This window comes from Aptenodytes patagonicus, chromosome 3 (assembly GCF_965638725.1).
Source record: "Aptenodytes patagonicus chromosome 3, bAptPat1.pri.cur, whole genome shotgun sequence".
NCBI classification, from domain to species: Eukaryota; Metazoa; Chordata; class Aves; order Sphenisciformes; family Spheniscidae; genus Aptenodytes; species Aptenodytes patagonicus.
Genome location: NC_134951.1, coordinates 112,857,024 through 112,879,653, shown reverse-complemented (window position 1 = coordinate 112,879,653; position 22,630 = coordinate 112,857,024). Strand labels below are relative to the sequence as shown.

Genomic DNA, 22,630 nt, shown 5'->3' with positions numbered 1-22,630 from the left:
AGGGAGACAGGCAGGCTCGTTTCTGATGAAACATCGCAGGGAATTGAGCTATGGCCCCATCTCGCATCCCACGTTTCAGCTGGACACAGTGGGAGATGAGGGCACTCGGGGCAGGCTGTAAAGTTAATTTTAAGAGACCTCATAATAAGGATCAACATCGCCTGAAGCACCCTGCCTCTCTTCTTCTCCCAGAATGGTCTCCCAGCCCCTGCATGTACCACCAGGGACCAACTTAGACCATTCAGCTGCAAAAAAGTCTTTTAAAAATCAAGTCTTTGTGTTCTCTTAGGGCAGAAATTAGCAAAGCCAGTAAGCGTGAGCGCATGCGTCTCGGGGTACGCAGCAGGGAGAGGGGGTCCCGGTGGCCAGGCCAGCGAAGCGCAGGGGAGCCATTTCCCCAGCGCTTTGGAGACTTGGTTGTCTTCTTACTCCTCTCCCCGGCTCCAAACCTCATTGTCAGGAGGCTTGACGGGGGGCAAGGAGACTGTGTGCACCGAGTCCACCCTGCTGCCTCCCTCCCATTAAGCTTGTGGAAGGTTACCGGTGACCCTTTGCAGCGAGCTCACCCACACCCACCTGAATTTGCACACGTCTGCAGGGGCTAGATCAGCTCCTTGTGATTCATTTTAATCTGGCACAAAGCAGCAGCTTGCTGAAGCCTGATGTAAAACACCCACATGCGCTCCCATTATATAATATGAATCTAAGAAGATTAAATTATCCAGTCTGAGGAAACACATGTATGTATGTATATACACATTTATATACAGTCTGGGGGTTGGCTGAGTGGAGCTGAGGGCAAAGCTTCCCTTCAGAAACACTGAAATTGCACTTGTTGGCACTTAAACGCTGGGGCAAATAATGTGTATATGCCCGTGCATAGGCACGTATATGAAGTGCTACAGCAGCTGTATGCTCTGCATTTGAAGGTGAGGCACTGTAACGCGAGAAGCATCTGTAGTTGTGTGCTTGGTTATCCGCTTTGCTGGCAAAGTCTGAGCAGCAGCATGGAGCAACAGGTGGAACAAAACCAGTCCCTGCACTAAACTTTACCTGCCAGCGTACGGCAAGATGGGTGAGCAAAGAGAGGGGAGAGCCGTCCCCAAAACCACCGAGCATCTCTCAGCAGCCTGGCCCATCCCGTGGCCAAGAGCCCTGCCCTGCGGGCATCTGCCTGGGGGCACAGCCTGTTCCTTAGGAGGCTGCATGAGCACCATCAGCGGATCAATGCACACAGCCGACTTCAGCTGGGTTTGGGGGTGCCCAGGCCTTTTGCCCACAGATGCGTTTTGCCTTCCAGCAGTTTCACGTCGCGAGGGGAAGGCAGGAAACATGCTTCACCTATAGCTGCCCACGGCGCTCGCGCTCCCCAGGCAGCAAATGCATTCACCTCCTTCTCCTCCTGCGCCTTCCCGTTATTGATTCACATTGTTTTGCTAAATATAGCTCGGCCTGCTGAAGCTTCTCACTCTGCTTCTACTCCAGCTAGAGGCGCTGGGCACAGGAGGTGCTCAGAGGCGCAGGGATGGGCGGCTGCTGCCGCTTCTCTGGGCCGTGAGCGTGTGCCGGAGCCCTCCCCGGCTGCAGCAGCGGGCCGGCTCACGCTCTGGCTTTGCCCCCAGCCTGCCCCAGGCCTCCCCCCGCCATCACCCCCATGAAGGGGGAAGGTTTCGCCTCCCGCAGATGAAACCCAGTCCCGGACCGGGTGATGCTCGGAGTGATGCTCGGTGCATCCCCGCGCCGGCCGGCAGCCAGCGGCGGTTCTGGGGGGGGGGGCGCACCCCACCTCGGCGCGCACAGCCAGGGTAAAAAATAATGAACCCGCCGATCCGGGCCGGGCCGGGCCGGGCCGAGCAGGGCCGGGCCGGGCCGGGCCAGCCACCGCCTCCCGCTCGCGAGACGGGGCGAGCGCGGGACTCGCGCCCCCCCCACCGCCCCCCAAGGCAGCGTGCGCCGAAGCCATTCATGAAAATGGTGACGTCAAGCGGGGGGGGTGGGGATGCGGGTCGGGCCCCGCCCCCCGGGGCCATTTAAGGCGGCGCGGCGGCAGCCACCGGGCTCAGACGGGAGGCGGCGGCAGCGGTGGTAGTGGCTGCAGCGGGGCCGGCAGCGGCGGGGTCGGGCAGTCCCGGGCAGGGCAGCAGCGTCCGCCGGTGCCGCTCAGCCGTTCTGCTCGCGGGGCAGCGCCGTGCGCCTGGGTGCCCCTCCCGCCACCCCCGAGGGCGCGGGGCAGCCTCCGCCGGGACTTCATGTCTGTGCTGTGTCCCCTGCCCTGGTGAGTGGGCGCTTCCCGCGTGGCGGGGGGGGGGGGCGGGCATCGCGGCCCACGGGCGGCAGGAGGCTCTACCCCAGCAGGCTGCTGCCGTGGGGGGTTGGAAGCAGAGAGCTCCCCCCCCCCCCCGCGTGTGCGCTGGGGCTTCGGCCGCCCCTCCCGCCGCGGGGGCGTGTGCCCTGGGAGGAGGCGATGCAGCGGGGCGGCGTGAAGCCCCGGGACGTGATTTTTTCCGAAAGCGGGGCAGAAAAGAGGCTGGCAGCGGCGGTGCGCGCGCCGGGCGGCGCGAGCCGAGCGATAGCGGGATGAGCCGCGACAGAAGAACTGCGAACTGTGGGAATTCACTTTCTCGAGCTGGAAATGCCATTAAGGCTGTAAAAGCAGAGCTGGAATTGGCGCCGTGCGCTCCGCTGGTGTGGAAGTCCCTGAGGTTGTAAAATAAGTCAGCAGGAGCTAAAGCACACCGGCTTAAAAAAAGAAAAAAAAAAAACCCAAACCAAAACCCCCGGTGCTTGCACTTATTTACTGTGTTCTTTTACTTTCCCCCCTTAGGGGGCAGAGCTGGAGGACGTGGAGTTAAAAGTGAACCGCTGCCGCTGAAGCCTCCCGAGGTGTTCTTGAGCTGTGCTCGGGGGGAGAGAGTTAGGGAGCTGCTCCCAGGGGGGCAGGGGGTGTAGCGCCGGTTTACTAGCTCTTTCCACCCCCTTCCAAGGCGGTGGGGGGGGGGAGGGGGGCAGGAAGGAAGGGACCAGAAATAGGCTGCCGACAGCCTCTTCTGCGGGCTTTTCTTTCCAGATGCTACTTAAATCTTGCTCAGCCCTTCTGGAGCCCCTCAGATGATTTGAATGCTCTCTTTTGTTTCTAGCCCTGATTATCTGAGATCAGCTGAAATGACTGAGGTGATGATGAACACCCCAGCTATGGATGAGATTGGGCTAAGCCCCCGCAAGGATGGCCTGTCATATCAGGTAAGTGCTTTGCTGGCTGCTTAGGCAGTAATCCCCTATGGAATTGCCTGGGCTGGACTGCAAACTCTGTCTAATGTACCTTTCCATAGCCTGACCTAATAGCAGGTCTTGCTGTAGTGAGAACTCGTCAACAGACTGGAATGCTTGCTTGGCAGGAGCCGGTTGTCTAAAATATCTCACTTGGTATCAGACTGGATTGGCAAAGGACTTGGTTGTTTCTGAAGCGATCGAGCCCCAACTCATTCAGCATTCATGGGGGCTCGGTGGGAGCTGGGGAGGCTGGTTAAAGAAGGATTTGCCCCACTCACCGGGCTGAGAGGACTCTGGGATCTCTTTGTAATGTGGCATACAAATGATCTGCCTAGAGCAGGAGGGAGGTGTTTATATGGCACTTAAATTTTTTTGATCTATTTCTTGGTTTTTCCTGACTGATGGGCCTGCTCTCTTGAGGGGGTTAACAGTCAGATCCAATGAGGCCGGGGACAGCCTAAACAAGCCTTTAAATGTCACTGGAGATACCGGTACCTGAAGCTGCATTCATTCTGAAAGTTGTGAACAATGTAATTAGCTATTAAACTCTAGATCAATGACTGGGGTGAAGAGGTGGTCTTAGAAACTAGCTTGAGCCTTAATCCTTTAGTCTCAATATCCCTTTCATTTCCTAGCTTATAGTTAATCAAAGGGCAAGTTGTGCATCTTAGTCTACTAGATCCATGTTTTCCTACTCTTCCAGGAGACTTGTTGATGAGATTTAACACAGGTGCTGAGTGCATGCAGATGACTTGCATCTGGTCTGTGTATCCGGTGACTCTCAATGGCAGATCCTGATGCAAGGTTCTTCTTTTGCAGATGTTACACAACCTGCACAGGGGCAGTTGCTCTAAGCGTGCATTCAAATGAGGTGTGCTGTTGTATGCTTGCATATTTACATCTGAAAAATGAGCTACAAGGCAGTAACAGTGCACTGAAGCATGAAATCAACTGAACTTTGGGCCATGGCTGAGGCCTCCAGCAGAAGCCGAAGCTGCAGGAAGAAAAGGGGATGCATTGCTTTTTTTGGTCAGAATTCTGGATCTGGATAGTACAAGTTGTTTGGTTTACTGCCTGTGTGTGGAAATAGCTGTGCTGTGCTTCAGTGCTTGAGTTAGTGGAAAGCATATGGCCTCTCTTTCCTCTCCTATAGAGGGAGCGTACAGCAATGAGAATGGTTATAAACCTGAAGCAATCAAACTAGCCTGCACGGGATGTTCAGTTGTCTTTATGGGTCACCATATGAAGAGGCTTAACCCAGTGAGGTCAAATGCCTCTTTTTACCTATCCAAATTTTCCAGTGAGAGGCAGAATCTAGGTGCCCTGCTTGTTCTAATGATTGCTTCAGTGACGTTTTTCCCCAGGTGCTAATGACCTTGATAAGTCTGCTTGGGCCAACTGGAGAACAGGCCTGTTCAGTTTTGAGTGGATCATCTGAACCTGAAGGTGTGTGAGTCATACATGCTGACGACTCATATCTATGCAGGGTTTATGCATCCTGGATCTCTCCTCTGTAGTGGTCTAGTCATAGATGACTTTTTTCAAATGCCTGCAGGAGCTGGGAACTGCCTGCTGGTACTTCACTTTGTTGTAAGCCAAACTGATGGCAGAAAGGGTTGAGGTGTTGAAATGGAAGATCCTGATGGGGCACTAGTGATGTGTGGGCTGTGTATGAGGTCCACCTCTAGATCAGGTTATTGTAAAGAGGATTGGGGAGCAGGCTCCAGCCTTCTTCTGGCTGCTAGGCTGAGAATGTCACAGTATACATCAAGGTAAGTTGAAAGCATCCTTAAACGGTTGAAAATTCAAGTTAGAATAGCAAGGACAAATCTGATGCAAATCACACCATGAACTCTTTGTTCTACCTCAGACTTTGTCACTTAGTGCTTCATCTTGCTGATGGAGAGAGTTTGGTACATGGAAAATTGTATGCTAGTTTGAGGGCTGTAGTGCAATAACTTAAAACCAGACAGGGCTAATGGAGCATGACTGCTCCTACACTGAGGCTTGTTCTAAGCTGCAACATCTTCCTCCATTGATCTGCAGAGTTGGGCACTCACGATGTGAGTGTAACAGCCCTTGGCTGGCTATGAGAGACAAAAAAAAGTGGAGCCAGAACTGAGAGAGGCAAGCTTTTAGTTTCAATGGTTTCTCTTGTTCTAGTAGTAGAACCTGTATTTAATTTGCTGCACAGATGACCTCAAAACGAGGTTCAAAATGTCCCCCTTTGGGCTGTGTAGAGCAGGGACTGCCTGGGAGTTGGTCCATAGGATCCTAGCTGTGAGCCTGGGGGCTGCTTCTGCCACCATGTGCAGACATGAAACTGGCCAGAGGATATGGTACAGCAGCTTTGCTGGAACTGTAAAGCACATCAGTATCTGCTGCAGACAGACTTGTCCAACCAACCAGTACTGTTTCAAAGTATTTTTGCCTTTACTTGGAAGCAAGCTGAGGAAACAACCTCATACAGAGAATAAACTTCAGTAATCTGATTCCTCTGTCGCATGGAGTTCACTGAACTTCAGGGCTCCTGGCTGTCTCGCTGGTTATGGAGGGATCTTGGCTTGTTGACTTTTTCCTTCTGCCTCCTCCACCCCCTTTCCTCTGCTCATGCTCTGGAGTGTCTGTCTAGACATCAGCTGAAGGTGTGCACCCCCCTAGTGAAGCTTCCTGGCCTTTGGTGGGCTGGCCATCGCTGCTCTTTAAGCAATGATGTGAAAACTCAGACTGCAGAAGTCGTATCAGTGATAACTGAGTTGCCTGTGTAGTCTTAGTAATTTGTACAGTTTCACTTGCAAAATGTGCTTTCTCAGCATAGAAATGCCTTTTTCCAGTTAATAGGCAAAAATACTTGAAAGCTAATGTGCTAATTTCAAAACCTTTCTAGGTAAAGCAGTTTTATTACTGTATTTGTGAGGTAAAGCTGCTCTCTGAGCCCCCTGAAGATGGTTCAGCCAATAGATTTAAAGGGCCTGAGCAGAAGTGAATGGTGAAATCAGGGCATGAGTCTCAGGGCAGGGTGGCATAGGCAGAAGATGCAGCTGAAGAGATGATGTCACGCTGGGTCTTGTGCCTGCAGTGAAGAGCTATTTCTGGATCTTTAATAGATGTCCCATAATTCCCATGGGACTTACTAAACAAAAAACTCGTTGAAATGCAGCTGATGGCTCAAGATGTCCCTGCTACAAACAGATGTGCCTATGGAGGGCTTCATGTGCTTCCTGCCTGGCAGTCTCTGGCGAGCTGAGCCTTTTTCACTGCCAGTCGCAGCTAATGTACCGTTTGCTATTTTCCAGCCCCTAGATATACCCGTTCTCCAAAAAGCCTCATCAGCACTCTGCCAGGTTGTCCTCTGATGCCATCTCAGCCGTGTGAATGATGCTACTGAAACTGAGGCTGAATTGATCATTTTGCAGAGCTGTTGTCAAAACAGTACCTTGACCTGAATCCTGCCTTGCTTCTTGGAAGTGGAGTGGGGTCTGAGCACCACTGCAATCACTTTGATGCCCGAAGTGTTTATTTTGAGAAATGCTGTGTCCTGAGTTAGCTGGTCTGCAGCAAAGTAGCATGCTCATCTGTCCAGCTTGCCGGTCCTGCGGGACCTTAGGCTCCCTTTTAGGAGATTGGGCATGTGAAGGCTGAGCTTGCCTCATGCCATCAGTTGGGGTTTGGTTGTCTTGGGGAGCTTGAGCTCTTTAAGTCATGATCACATCATGCTGGGATTTGTCTAGCTTAATCACAGCCACAGCTAGCTGTGAATCATGTCAGACTGACTGAATCTAGGTAAATGGGCTTAATGCTCCATCCAGTGTCTATGGCGAAAGCTTGGGTCACCTGTCTTGTTGGGGAAATCATTTTTAGTGAATGCAACACCTCTTCGCCAGCACCAGTGAAGCACTGACTTTCCCAAGGAGCTGTGGTGCTCGGTGCTGCGGGGTTTGGGCTGCAACTGCTGCATTCCCCCAAGTAAACTGATGGACTAACATGTTACTGACCCAGGGGCTGATGGCAAAGGGTGGAAACTGAGCTTCCTCTCTAATTGTCTTGTTTGCTTGTAAGGTGCTTCGTGTCTGTGCAGCCTTGATTTGTGCAGGGGAAGTCCTGTATTAGGGCTGGTGCTTGCTACTGTGGAAGGTCTTGAGACTGTGCTGCAAAAAGGTGGTGATAGCAAGTGAGTTTAGGATAACTTGTTCACATAGCACATCTGATGCATGGTTACTAAACAAGATTAGTAGGCTGAGTCAATGTGTATTCCAGGGTCTGGGACCTTAAATGAAGGCAGAAGCGGGGTATGGGATAAACAGAGCCAAAACTAATCGTGTTTGCAGCTATGCTATGCAAAAAAGTGTTCCACTGAAATGCAAGCTGAAGACAGCAGCTAATCAGACCATCTCAGTGCATGTTTTTTCCTCCCTACTTGATGCCTTGTTACTCTGGAAAATTGTTATGATGTATGAAGTTTCCCAGTCACTGTCCCCCAAGATAGGGCAATCTGTCTGTGACTGGGGAATTGTCATAGTTCATAAACCTGAGTCACAGGCTGCTGTGTGCATACTAGATGGAGCTCAGTGTTGAGTCATGACTACTGTATGAGTAAATGTATGTATTAGCACTGCTTCGTATAGCTGAAAAATTCCTCCAAAGAGGACACGGAGAGGTTATTTAAATATTTCCTGAAATGAGCTTGCCATGCATCTCAATGGCAGTAAAGTTATTTCACGAACTTAAATGCTGATTTGGGATTTGGAATATTGACTTGATACTGCTGAAGAGTCATGAAACTTAGCTTTTTAGTACTGGGAGGATGAGCAATATGTGTACATCAGGGGTGTATCCTATACCTGAAGTGGTATGCCTCTCAGTGCAGACTTTCCAGTCTTGTATAGTATTACAATGAAGCAAAGCTTTCCCCCAAAACAGTAACTTAATTTGGAAAGATCTCATTACCTTAGTCTCCCTGTAATATAATTGAAATAGTTTTCGGCCCCATGGGAGGGGAGACAAGCATTTTAACTGTGGGTGTTGGTATGGAGTACACATGTGGAAGTTGTTTTAAATTTACAAGTGTCACTTGGATTATGGTAGCTCTGAGCTAATCCTCTTAATTGTCTGACATATCTCCTGCTCTTGGTGTTTCTCCATCCCTGTGAATGCTGAGAGAGGGTATGAGCCTCCCCAGGGCAATGAAAACTTTCCATTCTTGTTGCCAAGTCTTCTTTCAAGGATAGTAGAGCTAGATCATCTGAAACAGAGGCAAACACGATCTTTCTAAAATAATTTCAAGCTTTCATTTCAAGTTCTGCTTTTCACTGCCCTTTCTAGCTGCAAGGCAAGAGTTCAGCCGATTTGTATGTGATCTGGATCAGTCCATGGAGAGAGCAGTTCCCAAAACATTAGTCTGGAGAGTCCTGTGAAAACTAGTCTTGCTGTGAGCGAGAAGCTGTGTTGGGTAGTGTAAGAAGCGATATACGTGTCCCCTGTGGGCTCTAAAGGTATTGGATGTGTCTCTCCATGGGCCAGGAGTCGGGGCTCAGCTACAGAAGGGGGAGCTCTGTGGAAGCAGTTGCAGCCCCTCGTGCTGCCTCATGCAAGTGAGGGGGAGGAAGATGCCTCTGAATTGCTGCTAAACTTGCTTTTAGGTAGCCTTCACAACCAGTTGGTGGTTGTCACTTGTTCCCCATCAAGTGACCAGATCAGCCAGAAGTAGGCATCTGCTTCAGCTGTGTGCAAGGTGGCTCCTTCTGATAAATGAGGGGGAGAAGTTAACCCATTGCTGCTGTACTCTTTGGGTGGTGGGGAGATGCAAAGTCTTCCTCCCACATGCCTGAGCTGAGTAATGCAAGCAGAAAGGCTTGTAGGAAGCTTTCGCTAGACGAGCTGTCCTGGCTGCTGTGCAAAAGGGTGCAGAGCTCGCAGGTCAGAGCTGAGCTGCTGTGCAAAGGGTGCAGAGCTCAGACCCTCAGGTCAGAGCTGAGCTGCTGTATTCCCAGTGGGGACCTTGCTGCAAGTTTGAGTTGTTTCTTTCTTCCCATTGTCTAAATCTGGAGTGGGACCAGATTAGGCATACAGGACCAACAAATACAGCATGGCACTACTGGTGCGGGACAGCAGAAAGCTGGTGCTTGCTTGTCTTTTTATAAAGAGCTTGGCAACACAGCTTATTTTGGAGTGAGCGGGGAGGCTGGCTGGGGTAACTTTTCCACCCGGCTTCCCCAGATGTGTAAACGGAATCTTAATCTGAAACCCTTTTTCCTTTGGTCCCTGTGCTTGCCCTGCTGCATTGCCCTGCTCATCACATGCGAGGAAATCTGCCTTTGGGTATTTTTTCCATTGACTGTCCACACCCCTTGAAAGTGCAGTTGCGACATCTCACTTCATGCTGCCTCGACGATTAAAAAGCATGACTTAGTGGAAAAAATCCTGACCTTCTTGGGTTCGGCCTGTCCTGCAGCTGTTTGAGATAAGATTGTGCTAGGGTTTTTTTTTATTAAAAAAATCTGCACACCGTGTTTCGGGGATATTTGTTTGTAAGGAAATGACTACTACTTAGTTTCTGGAAAAAAAATCTGGCAGGCTATTTTCAAAGAAATTGCTCCAATTTGACCTAATGTGCTTAAAATGATAGCAGCCAAAGGTTAGTTTAATTATTATACTGCTATTTTTCTTGCACGGGAGGCTATTTTCATGACATATCAGCTTATGTAACCTCCTGAACCACACTACTTTTTCCATTGCAACCTTCTAAACCATGTAATATCAAGGGTATTTTTTTCCTATCCCAAGTTTAGATAACATGTTGATGCTTAAAAGCCACTAACTGTACTTCCAGTAATGCACCGCGTGTCTGAAACTGCCTTTTTTTGGCCAAGCAGAAGCCACAAAGCTCTAAGAAAGTGTTACTATCTCACTTGTGCTGGGAGCGACTGATAGCAAGTAGCTCATACTGCAATGCCCGTGTCAACGTGGCTGCGTTCAAAGACCTCACTCCTGCACCACTGTCCCCAAGACCAGATGGCTGTCTGCAAAGAGCCCTCCTGTTGTGTGTTACCTTCAGACTGAGTTGCTTGCCCAAGCACCCCCTCCCAAAGTTACCTTGCCTGACTTTGCATTAAGTAGCAACCTGATGGCTTTCTCAGGTTGGTAACCTGGTTGCCAGAAAGCTTTGGATGCGAGGGAGAAATGTGGCTGAACAGTAGAAGACTGAATATTGACAAGGAGGTAATGGTGTGGTTAATTAATGGTGTGGCTGCAGAACAAGTTGATAGGATGACGTTTCACTTTGGGGTTTGGGCCTGAGCTTCCCAAGGTGGTGGGTACCTGTGTGATTGGCATGAGGAGTATGATGCTTTGTGGTTAATGCTTAGGGCTCCTGGATGAGGAACCTGCTTTTGTAACTGGAACCACAAAGATCAAAGCAGATGAGAGCTTGCTCTCAAACTGAGGTTGGAGATAAGGGGGTCCTCATATTCCTTGCACCAGGGTACATAATTGCCAGCTATGCTACAAGTACCTCCTGCCCTAAGAAATATGGTCCAGTCTCCAACCCTTCCACAAAATGAGTGTCCTCCTGCTGAGTTTCACTGCTGATGTATGGTAGCTGCAGCATGCAGAACACTGCCAAAGTTATCTCTAAAATGCAGTTGAACTTCTCTTTCGTTCTGGTGCTGTGGCCCTGGAGCAATACAAGATGCAGGCCCTTGCTGCAAGGGTCTGGACCACTCTAGCACTGGGTTGCCACATGCCTCCTCTCCCTTCTAGCAGCAGAGCCTGGAGCACAAGCCTGTTCTTTTGTGTAGGTTGACCAGCAGCAGGAAATGAGATCTCAGATCCTCTGATCGAGATAATGCTCATGAGTTTGCACACTGAGTTAATGCAGAAGCGGTGGGGGGGGGTGAGGCGTTTGGATAAATATCCGAAAGGGCAGGTGCCTGTTTGCTGAGCGCTATCCAAGCAAGCATGTGCTTTGGAAGCCTCTTGGCCAGTGCTTATTTCCAATACTCAGAGATTCGAGAAGCTTATTTACAAGTTCAAGAGTCTTCCCATCACTCAGTGGCTTACTCTGTGTCCAGACTAGTCTGCCCTGAAGACCCAAGTGTCTTGGGAGTTGGGTTTTGGCTAAGACTGCTTGAACGCAGCCCGTCTCACAGACTGTTTCTTGGCTCTTTTCAGATCTTCCCCGATCCCTCAGACTTTGACCGTTACTGTAAGCTGAAGGACCGCCTGCCCTCAATTGTGGTAGAGCCAACGGAGGGCGATGTGGAGAGCGGTGAGCTGAGATGGCCACCTGAAGAGTTCCTCGTGCAGGAGGAGGAGGAGGAAGAGGAGGAAGAAAACTGTGAAGATGCAAAGAAGGACAACAAGGAGCAATAAATGGTATCTGAGGAAAGGCAAGGGACCGCACCCTTCTGAAGGAAGAGCCACACTTCTTTTGAAAGTCTTTTTAAAAAAAAAAAGACAAGTTCAATTTTGCACCTGCGAGATCTTAGTTTTTTTGTATTCTCTGTATTGAGAACTGAAGCCCTCAGTGTCACCAGACCTCCTGAGGAAGGAAGGAAGTAACACAGAGAAATGTTTGCTGTTCTTGAGATCACTATCTGTATTTTTCCGAGGCGGAGGCAGCAGTGAAATTCCAAGCACATGGCAGAGGGTGACCATGCGAGGACTGCTGGAGGGGGGAGCTTGGGGAGGGGGAGGAAGGTCGGAGGCGGCAGCGTTTGGCTGGGAGCTGCCTCCAGCTAAAAGTGTGAGAACAGAGCCGTCATCTCTCAGATTTGCCTTTCTTACAGCTTCCATTTTGTGTGTTGGGGGGTGGAAGGGTGTCCGTAGCAAAGCATGGCTAAATGGTCTACTGACAAGGGGCCTGTAGCTCTCCCCGGTTCGGCACCTCCTAGGGTAATGTGAGTGTCCGTAGGAGTAGTTGGGTTTCTTGCTCTTGCTGTTGAGCCTGTTTTCCAGCCACTTTTCCCAAAGCTGTTTTCTCCCCCTCTGTTTGCCTTTAGACTCTACAATGCTGAACCGCTGTATTTGCAGGATAATGTTAGGCTGCTGCTTGTCATCTCTATCTACTGTGAGGCCCTAGTTTATCTTGCAGGTGGTTAGTGTGAGGTAATGTGCATCAGATGTAAAGATGCTTCTGTCTGCAGCAAGAGCTCATGTAGGTTTGAACACCTCGGATTTCTCTCCTATTTGCTGAGGCTGCTGTGGTCGGTCTCGTCTTGTACAGCGCCCAAAGCCAGAGCGTGGGGATTACGCCTCCTTACCTTGGTGTCCTTGAGGCTGTAGGGTATTGTGTCTCCAACTCGCTGGTCAATGGGCTTGTGAGGGCTGGGGTGGGGAATCTTTTCCAGCTTTGTATTGCAGGGCCTCCTCAGAGCCCTGGCAGTGCAGGACAGGCTGGTAGGGGTGTGCATGGTGGGGAGTCCTGCCGGACCTGGAGGTAATCCAAAGACAAAACACCAGATCTAGTGTGGATCACCAGTGGGAGAGGGGGGTTTGTGGGAGGGGTCTGTTGGGAGAGGATTAGCCTGGGTGTCCTGAGACAAGATGTGTTTCTGCTTCATAGCAAGGGTGAAACATTCATGGATGTTTAATGACGTGCAGACTGGCTTGTGAAGTCTATGGTTGCCCTGTTCACCATATTCTGTTCCAAGGAGAAGTTATCTGTCTCTGGGGAGGAGGCCAGTCTGCTGCCAGACAGGGTAACCCGCTGCTTTCCTGGAAAGTAATGATCTCGCAGCTTTGGGACCAGCTCGGGAGCCAGTCAGTCTTGGGATAGGATGAGAGCAGTTACCATCTAAACCAAATTTGGGGTCACGGAAGAGAAAAAGAAATGTAAAGGCCTTAACCAAACTTTCATAATAATCCCAATGCCACCCCCCTTTGCTTATAACTGGTTCCATTTTTAAAATCTATTTGGACGTGTGTATTTGTATTTTTAATACCTCATGAGTAGTTAAACGCTGGTGGGGGTTGGGAACTGCTTTTAACATATTGGCAGGATTGTTTTAGTCTTGTCTTGCTTGTGTTTAAACATAATGGCAATAATTTATCAGCTCTGCATAACTGTTTCAGACAGATAGGAGTTTGGAGATGAGTTAGCACAAAGCAGGAGAAATTCAGTGTTCCTACACTGCAGCTGGTCTCTGGTCCAGCAACGCAGACCTGGTTATACATGTTCCCTGCCCATCTTGGTGGACAGTTGATCACCAAACGGTCATGATGTGGTGATACCATTTTCTCTAGCGATGGATTCAGCTGTTGTATCTGTAACACTTGTTCTAGTCTTGCTGTCTTACTGGAATGAGCTTGTACACCTGCATACCAGCCAGTTGTCTTATTTCTAAGTGTTACTCTCTATTGGTCTCTACTGTCTGTACCACCAAGTCAAAGCTGTATATCAAAGATATTACCATGTGGGCAGCAATGAGATGGCAATCCTTGGACTTCAGACCTGCTGTCTGCCCTAAAGACTTGCATACTTCTGTCTGTATCCTTTTTTTGAAAGTATTGTGTATATTTCTATTTGTTGTTGAACGTATCTAAAGAACAAAGCACTCCAGTAAAACTCCTCCTGTTGTATGATATACATTCTATATTTCTGTAATTCTTTTTTGAGCCTCAGGGAGAAGCTAGCATTTTTTTCAAACTACATTTTTGTCACTGTGACAGTTGTAAATAAAGTTTGAAAATGCTTTCCAAACTTACTGGCTTTGTTCTTACTGCCAAAGTGGGTCGGACGGTCAACCTGCCAGATAAGGTTGTGGAAGGACTGGCCAGTCCTTGTGTTTCAGGTCTGAGGTGTGCTGACTTGCAAGGCTAATGCAAATATCCTAGAAGACTTGTGTCTATCAGTTGAGGCTGTTCTGTGAACCTGGAGACACTTGTGCTTCACGCATGTGGCTGACCTCAGAGTGTGCCCAATGGGATTGCAAACCTAAATCAACTTAGAGCGAGGGACAGCATCTTGGCCTTCCATCTTCCTACAGTTGCTTATTGCTGTGTGAAAGGCTGCAGTGAAGTGGTGCTCCAATTTACTTGGTCCTGAAAAATCTGTATTTATATGTATAATTATCTATGATCTATATCCTAACACTTACCTAACCTTACAGAGCATGAAGTCATGGAGAGCGGAGGCTATTCTTAGCTGCTCTTCGTACTGATACAGTACCTGTGCGTGTTCCCTATGTGTGGTCTTACCCTGCCCTGAGCAACAAGTGTGAGAAGTCTTGCCGTGCTGTGCCCTGTTAGGGTCTCAGCTGAGCTACCTGGGGTTGTCTGCTTTGGCTGTTTTGGGTCTAGAGGTCAAGTCTTGAGTAGTCAGTTGTGCATTGCCTCACGCTGATGGCTGTGTGCTACAGCTCACAGTGCTGCCAGAGGAAGACCTGGAGGAAACTGCATTTCTGAGTGTGATTCTGAACTTGTTTGGTACCAAGGCAGTGTCCTGGGTGTATAAAGCTGACTGTGCCAGGATTCAGTAATTCAAATTGTGTACTTAATGGGATTAACTTTTCCACTAAAACCAGGTGATAAGAAGCAAATTCTCTGGAATATCCCTATCTTTGATACATGGAGAAAAGTTCCTGTGAATTGGCAAGTAACAGACTCTAATCTTACCTATGCAAACAAGCTGGGCTGAGGCTAGAGCATTATGTTTACATGAGACTGGTTTAAATACACTAATGACCCTCAGATTTAATGCTTGAACTGAGGGCATGTTCAACATGAGCCCTACAGTTCAAAGATGAATTGTATTTTGCTCAGCCCTCGTGGATGTTTTATGCCATAGAAACATAAATACCATGTGAAACTTGCCTCTCCTTTTCTTGAATCAGCCTCTAGTTAAGGTGCCTTGATTTATTCCCCTCCTTAGGCATGGAGTTGCCTTCCTTGTAGAAGAAGCTGCAGCACTTCTGAGATGAAGATGACCTGAAATCATGGAAGATGTTTAGTCCTGCCCCAAACATTTCTGATTAAAATACAGCCCTGGTTAGGGAAACTGCAAATGAATTGAACTTGTCTGCTACTTCCATGTGCTTCATGTGAACAGGTTTTTCAGGCTCATCTCGGAATGAAGCCACTTACTTTGTTTCCTGATGCATCATGCTATTTTGGGGCCAGACCAGAAGGGCTGGCCTCTGAGTGGGGCTTACTCTGCCTGGGGGTCTGCCTTGCGTCAGCCTGGAGCAGTGCTGGCAGGAGAGTGATGGTGGGAAGGGGGCTCTTTCCTGGTCCCTGGCTCCAGCTGTTACGGTCAAACTGAAACTTGCATCATCAAATGGAAATGGGCTTGCTGCTGAATAGGTGGCATAAGGACTTTTTTTTGCACATAGAGCAATGTTTCTTCTGGCTTTCGTTTAGGCTTGAGGCATTTGTCCTCCTCAAAGCTTTGCCCTGTAGTTGCAACTGATGACACAGCAAGCTCCACACTGCTGCCCTGCTTAGTTCAGCTTGTGTTCGCTCTCCCAAATAATTGGTTTGTTGTTTTTGGTGTGTATCCACTTCTGTTTGGCTTCACCAAAGCACACAATCACTTGAAACACACTGTGCAGATTAACTTTTGACATCTGGCTTTGCCTACATTTGGGTGCAGCCAAGCAAAATTGTTGCTCTGCAGGAGTGCAAAGGTAATTCACCATCAATGCTGCACATAGGGAGCAGCCACCCCCTGGACACAGGTCCCCTTAGTGCATGTCCAAGTCCCTGCTCTGGTGCAATCACACTCCTCCTTGTCATTGTGAGCAACAGAGAACTAGCGTTGCCTTCCAGCTGCTGGGTGAGGATAACCTGGGCTGCCTCCTTCCTGTTTTAGCTCTTGTAGGAAGTTCCCAGCAGCTGAGGACAAGGAGTTTCATTCCTGTTGTGTTGCTCTGCTTTGAGATGCCTTGAAGCACAATCAAAACCAAAACAAAATCCCCCAACTGCTAGCTTAGTCACCTGGAACGAAACGAGGGATGCAAGGAGCAATGGCCTGTAGTGCATGTGCTCTGAGCTCTCCAAAAGCAATCCTGGGCATCAAACATCTCTATATAAAATGGGAACAATTACTATCCCTAAATCCTTGTTTGAGGAGAAAAGCTCTGGGCGTTTCATGATTTGAATAATGCCTTTTTGCTTATGTTTGGACAGAAGGGAATGGTTTAAGGAAAGCAAAGAGCTGGGGCTGGACCTGATAGAAACACCACAAAGTTTAATTATGCACCTGCCTGATGCCCCCGCGGTCGGCAGCATCTGTGTAAATGCATCTGTACTTCCAGGAGCACGTTGTGGGTACATGTCTACCTGTCTTGCTGCAAGGTCATTGCTGCTGTGTTTCAGGGTCTCCTGGAGAAAAGCTGGAATTAAAGGATGAGGGCGGGTGGGTACCACTGTGACCCATTCAGGGTTTCTTTGCCTGGGTATGCTCGGGCAGGGGTGAAGTGTGCCAGGGCTCCCAGCAGCAGAAGGGCTGCATGCGAAGGTGTGGGGCATCCCTTGAGCCACAGCTCGACCCAGGCTCTGCCAGAGGCCAGCAGTGTCGATAGCACAGCAGCATCGGCTTTTCAGCCACTCTGGTTAAAAAGGTGTCTGTTTTCTACAGCTTCAGCTATCATCTACTTTCAGAAAGGGCTGTGCAAGCCTGGCTGGAGAGCAGCTCTGCTGAAGTAAGCTCAAACTGGTCATAACAAAAATGAAAGCTTGTGAGCGTTGTTTTTAGGAGGGAGAGGGAAGAGGTTTCAGGCCCAACAACTAGGGGTCAACTGAGTTCAGAGAAACCTGCTTCGCCCACAAAATGCCTAGGACTGGTGGTAGCACCATGTCTGAATGTGGTGATGAGCAGAGCTGGGGAAAATGAGAGCCACTGCGAAGCAAGGAAGGCACTGTGGGTGGCTGCTAGCTAGAGGTAGAAAGGGGAGGAGGATGGGATGGGGTTGTAAGGTGTGATAGCGGGGGGCTGTGCTGCCAAAGGTCCTTTGTGGCCCCGTGGTTTCATGCCTGAAGGGCTGGACGTGCAGCCGGGACGTACCCCAGGGCACCCGTACCCCTCCGCAGCTCCTAACGTTCGCTCAGTGGAAGTTCACATGGAGGAAGGGACGAGTGGGGCTCAGCTTTGTCATGCTGCGCCAACAGCCATGGCACGAGCTGAAAGCCTGGGGTAGCTGCTTGTAATACCTCAGTGCAGTTTGGGTGCCAGAACTGGAGACAGGCCAGCTGGGGAAGAGCTTGAGAGCATGAAAATTTCTTCAAGTACAACGACCCATAACCCTTGCTAGTGAAATGCCATCAACAGAAACTACTTTGGTGGGACTGGAGCACTGGTAAATCCACTGATGAGGCTCTGGTACCACCCCAGGAGACATGGGTCATCATCGCTACCTGGGGCAGGTGGGAAGCCCTGGGAGATGAACTGGTCTCCACGGTGTAGGAGAGAGCATCGACCTTTATCCTCTGGTCACACCTTCCCCATAATGACTCTAAAAGGGGAAGGAGTGGGCTCAAGGCAAAAGAAGTATTTTTTTGTTGTTGTTTCAAATCAGACTTTATCCTGACAATGAAGAGCTTTTTCTCCCACCCCACATTATCAGCCCCCGGAGAGTTGTTTTGTGCTTTTTCCACATTAAAACAAAAAAAACCCCAGTCCCGTACTTGGGGTCAGAGACCTGTACTTTGCCCACCGAAGACAGCAAAGGTAGGACAAGAAGAGGGGAAAGACAACAGTGGCTGGTGGGCCAAGCGAGCAGAGCCTGGAGGCATTAAACCCCTGCCATCACAACAGGCAGTGTTCACAACTAAGGCATAACAAAGTCAAACACACTATTTTGAGAGCCCTGAGGGGTGGGAAGACGGAGCGGGGAGGGAAGCCGCAAAGGAAACATGCATTGAGCACTTGTTCACTGCCAGAGCTGTAACCACACAGGGTTACCGTAGCAGCGACCATCAGCTTCATCTGATAAAAATAAGCAAGGAAGTCAAATGTACGAGAGGGAGAGGATGTCAGAAGCATGAAAATGTCACAGCAGCCTTGCTTTTATTTTCAATACTTCCTTCTTTATTCTGCCCTCAGCCGGCTCAGGAGCCCGGGTATCTCCTGCTCCATCAGTCCCAGAGCGTGTCCTGCCACTAAGCACCTCTCTCCCAAACATCCCCCTGGCCCGGGTACCTTTGTGGCCACACGCTGGCATACATGATGCCCTGCCATACCTGCTGGGAGCCGCACGCACACAGCCTACAGCTCTGCTGCAAGCTGCAGAGACAGAGCAGCAGCCAGCGCCTTGGCCGGCTACAGCAAGGCAGCTCCCCAGCTCCTCCAGGGTCACATCGGCTGATGCTATTGGCTCTGGCCTGCAAAGATGGGGATCAATACAAGGGAAAACACGGGAATAAAATCCTAGAGTGATCACCACCACACAACAGCCTGCTCCTGCTGCACTCTATGCTGGGAAAGCTCAGCTGGGGCAAGGAGATGACCCAGGATTGCAGCTTTCTCCAGCTGTGCCGGGGGAGGAAAAGAGGGCAGCTGTATTACAGGGGTTTTAAACTCTTCCCCACAGGTTCTCTGCTTTCAGGAGCATGAGCCGGGTAGGTTACAATCAGCTTGACAAATATTTGTCAAGCACAAGCCTTTCTGAGCAATGTTTGACAACTCTTTTCCACTGCGGTTGTTGCCAGCTCTGTGGCTTTCAAGTCTGCTTTGGATGCTGCCTGTGGGGGTGAGGACCGACCCCTGCTTCAATGAGAGCTGTGGTGGGATTTCCCCCAGTTAAAACGGTGCCTGTTTGGTGGCTGGGGTGGCAACACCCCTGCGTCCCATGGGGTGGAGGTGAGCTGGCTGAAGTTGGGTGGTCGGGTAAACTGCAGAGGTGGAGCTGCTCGCTGTGCACCCTCGGGTGGGGAAACCCTTTCTGGTGTGCCGAGAGGGCTGTGCATGTGTGTGCACGTGTGTGCATGTGGGATTTGCCTTTCAGCCCCCCTACTCTCCCCTGTTTTGGCGCCCGCAGCTTGCTTTACCCTCCGCACAGCTTTTTAAGTAATTGGCACATTCTAACCTTGAATAGGTGGGTTTAATCCGGTAATGCTCCAGCTGATGGGATTTGGGATTCCCTCGCAAGAGGGAGAGGCAGAGGGGGTTTAGAGCAGGGTCTTGTGCATAAACTTGCTCCGATGATGGGACCGAGGGGAGGCTTTGCAGGGGCTCGTCAGTCCCCACCAGGCTCAGCTGATCCGTGCTGGGGTTATTATCCCCTGCATCTGAGGACAAAGGGACTTTGTAGTGTTCAATCTCATGACCTGTCTATCCATGGGACGCTCAGCTGAGCTGAAATGGGATTTGCCAAAACCTGCAGCACTTGGATGCCGATTCCTGTCTGGGTCTGCTGTGGGTACCTGCGTGCAGTAGAGGGGAGAGCCTGTGGGCGTTCATACGGGGCAGGTGAGAGCCATGCCACGTGCCACTGTTCACCCTGCCGGCGCTCCCGGACAGACACCCGGGCTGTCCTGGCCCATTCCAGGGCCTTTCTGAGCTGCCTGGCAGGTGCTTGCTGCAGCGTGTTTCACAGACTGCATCCTGCCCATGTGCTCCTCTCCACGCAGGATCCTTTCTAGTTTTTCCTGGTAGCAGCCCAAGAGATTTCTCCAGGGCCTCCTCCTACCTCTGCCTTGCTTAATCTGAGCAGCTAAACCTCTGTAACTATTACTGACCTCTGTAAAATATGATTGGCCACAGTTTGCATGAAGTATATTTAACTTAAGTGAGTATTTGGTGCTTTATAGGGACTTGCCATCAGTGACTTTCCATACCTTTCTCTTCCAACAAACCTTAGACATTTGTCTATGCTGGGGGTTCCCGGTATGATGAAACAGCAGTCAGTTTTGAGGAAACCTGATCAGAAGAAATCTCCAGAGCCACTGCTGTTGGGAGAGATGGTTTGTTTGGCTGTTTCATCCAGGAAGCCAGCAAAAATCTCCCAGTTGCAGACCCTGTGATGCCACTTCCCACCCTGGCACTGGGCTGGTCATGCTGAACTGCCTCCATCGTAATTAAAACTTGGGTGTCTAGCCTGAGATAATTGTTTAGTCTCCTCCTGTACTCCACAGAAGGAGGTAAACACCTCCAGAAGGTGATTCATTTTAACAGCCTATCTGGAAAGAATGACTTCTTGGAGGTCCTCCGGCTCTCACTAGCGAGAAGATGTAGATAACCATGTCGTTTGCATGCCTGACTCTCAGGCAGCTGAAGCTAGATGAGCTGAACCTCACCACTAGTTTCTTTTGTGTCTTTGCCTTGTTGGATTTGCCCCTTCACATGTCAATGCCTCCATTTCTATAGCATAAAAAGGCCTATACATCCATGGCCAGCCATTCTGTGTGCGCCCAGTGGACTGAGTTTGCTGTAAAATTCACATTCCTCGATCACCACAAAAAAAACCCAAACTGGCAGGGCGTTGGTGACATGAAGTGACACAACAGGGTGGAAAAAAAAAAAAAAGGGAAGGGGAAGAATGAGGAAAACACGGCAAGAGTGTGCAATGAAGACCGTGGAGGTGGAAGGAGAGATTGCAGGGGCAAAGCACATGGAGCTTGTGCCACCCGCATGCTGCTTGCACTGGCTTAACCTGAGGGAGGAGGGGAGGGAGGAAGGCAGAACCGGCCTCTGCTTCCCAGCCAAGTCCAGTTCAGGAGCACGTTCATTCCCACTCACAACTGCCCAGCCCACGGACATCCCATCAACTTCGATCGTGCTGAAAGTCAGGCATGTGCTGGAGATAGTACCCAACGTAGGCGAGAGCTTTCCTGAAGTGTGGCCACATAGCACAGGGCTCCCTTTAGCCTGGAAAACGTGGTTTAAATAGCATCGGTTTCCCTTGGGGGGGAAATTATTTTAAAGTGTAAGAAAAAAAGGGTTCGTGAACTCATTTTCTGAACTGTCTGAACCCAAAGTTAGCTAAAGAGGTTCACAAACCCTTGAACTTCATGACGCTCATCCCGCCTGAGCTGAGGAAAGCAGTTAGACCGAGAAAGTTAAATACACTCCCTGTCTTTTGTTTCCAGCCCAGCTGTAGGGCCTGATCCTGTTCGCTCCCTCGCTCCCACATGCATGGTTTCCTTCCCAGAGAAACCTCTGGCTGTAGGTGGGTCTTGCACAGTACCGCTATCTTTCTGTGTGCCTCGGAGCTTCACCATAACAAATGGCAGACAAGCACAATCTATTTACCAGGAATCACCTGAATTATTCAGGAGAAGTTGTTCTTTCCACTCTAATTTTTCATATTAAAATGTTGCGGACTTAAGTATTTCTCTTCAGCATTTTTCTGTTCCCACACATGCCAGTCCAAGTACTATCAGCGGTGGCTCACCCATGCATGTTGGCTGGACTAGAGTCTTCCCATGGATTTCAAGGGGATGCTGATCTTTCAACCTCCTCTGCTGGGATCTTGCAACCAGTCTGTCCCACCAGGGAAGAAAATATGGGTACCACCAATGAGCACATTGAGCAGCTTCTCCTGTCCCCTCACGAAACGCAGGCTCCGTAACATCTTTTGAAATGTTTTGTAGGCTGGATGTCCATGAGCGGTGGTAAGTAGCAGATTGCCACTCGCCCTTCATCTGGCTGCAGATGCAGTGGTATGTGGCAATGTACGGGTAGTAAAACACTTTGTGAGCAGAGCAGATGAAAGCCACCGTAAAAGCACAGCAGGAGAAGCATCGTTAGTGAGGACGGTATTTTCACTTTGCGTCTGTCGATGCCTGCCTAGCCGTAACTAAAAAGAGAAGTAAGAAAATGAAGCCTCTAAAGTTTTATTTCATGTCTTGCCTGCTGTTTACCATGCTATATAAAGACCCAGTCTGGAGCTACTTCAATGTTCAAGTGCTTAGAACAAAGATGGGTGGAAGGGCTTGCAGGTTTAGGACCTATTTTCCTCACTTGGCTGCCTCGGTCCTCCAGACAAAAGCAAGCCTTGGGAAATAACTGCCAAAGCTTTGCCTGTGACCAAAACGCAGTGGAGGACTGGCGGGAGGACGGGTTACCAACAGGAGCTGATAACAAGCTGACTTTGCTAATTACTGTTTTTAAAGTCCAAAGTCATTGGAAAAAATGAGTAAAGTTACATTTCGCACACCGATGACAAGAAGAAAGCGCGCTGGAATGTCTGAGTCACCGCTCTGAGCACTCCTAATTATACAGAGATACAGATTTCATACACTGCGTTACATATTACAAATGTGCGGAGATGCTTGGAGAAGCCTGGTGGCTGTCATTACGCATGTTGTTTACCAAAAGATTTGAGGCTGGGTGAGATGACCCAGTGGGCTGCACTTAGAGGGGGGTTTTTTGGTTTGGGTTTGTTGGGTTTTTTTGTAGGTGATTTTATTTGTTTTACAGAAA

The 22,630-nt window shown here is 49.7% G+C and overlaps 1 protein-coding gene across 1 annotated transcript; it reads left to right on the top strand.

Moving 5' to 3' along the window:
- The first annotated feature begins 2,091 nt into the window (after positions 1-2,091).
- On the top strand, positions 2,092-13,973 carry LBH (LBH regulator of Wnt signaling pathway). Its single transcript, XM_076334720.1, has 3 exons — positions 2,092-2,275; positions 3,138-3,240; positions 11,440-13,973. The coding sequence occupies exons 1-3, from the start codon at positions 2,250-2,252 to the stop codon at positions 11,638-11,640; spliced, it is 330 nt and encodes a 109-aa protein (XP_076190835.1). The 5' UTR covers positions 2,092-2,249; the 3' UTR covers positions 11,641-13,973.
- Positions 13,974-22,630: the final 8,657 nt, after the last annotated feature.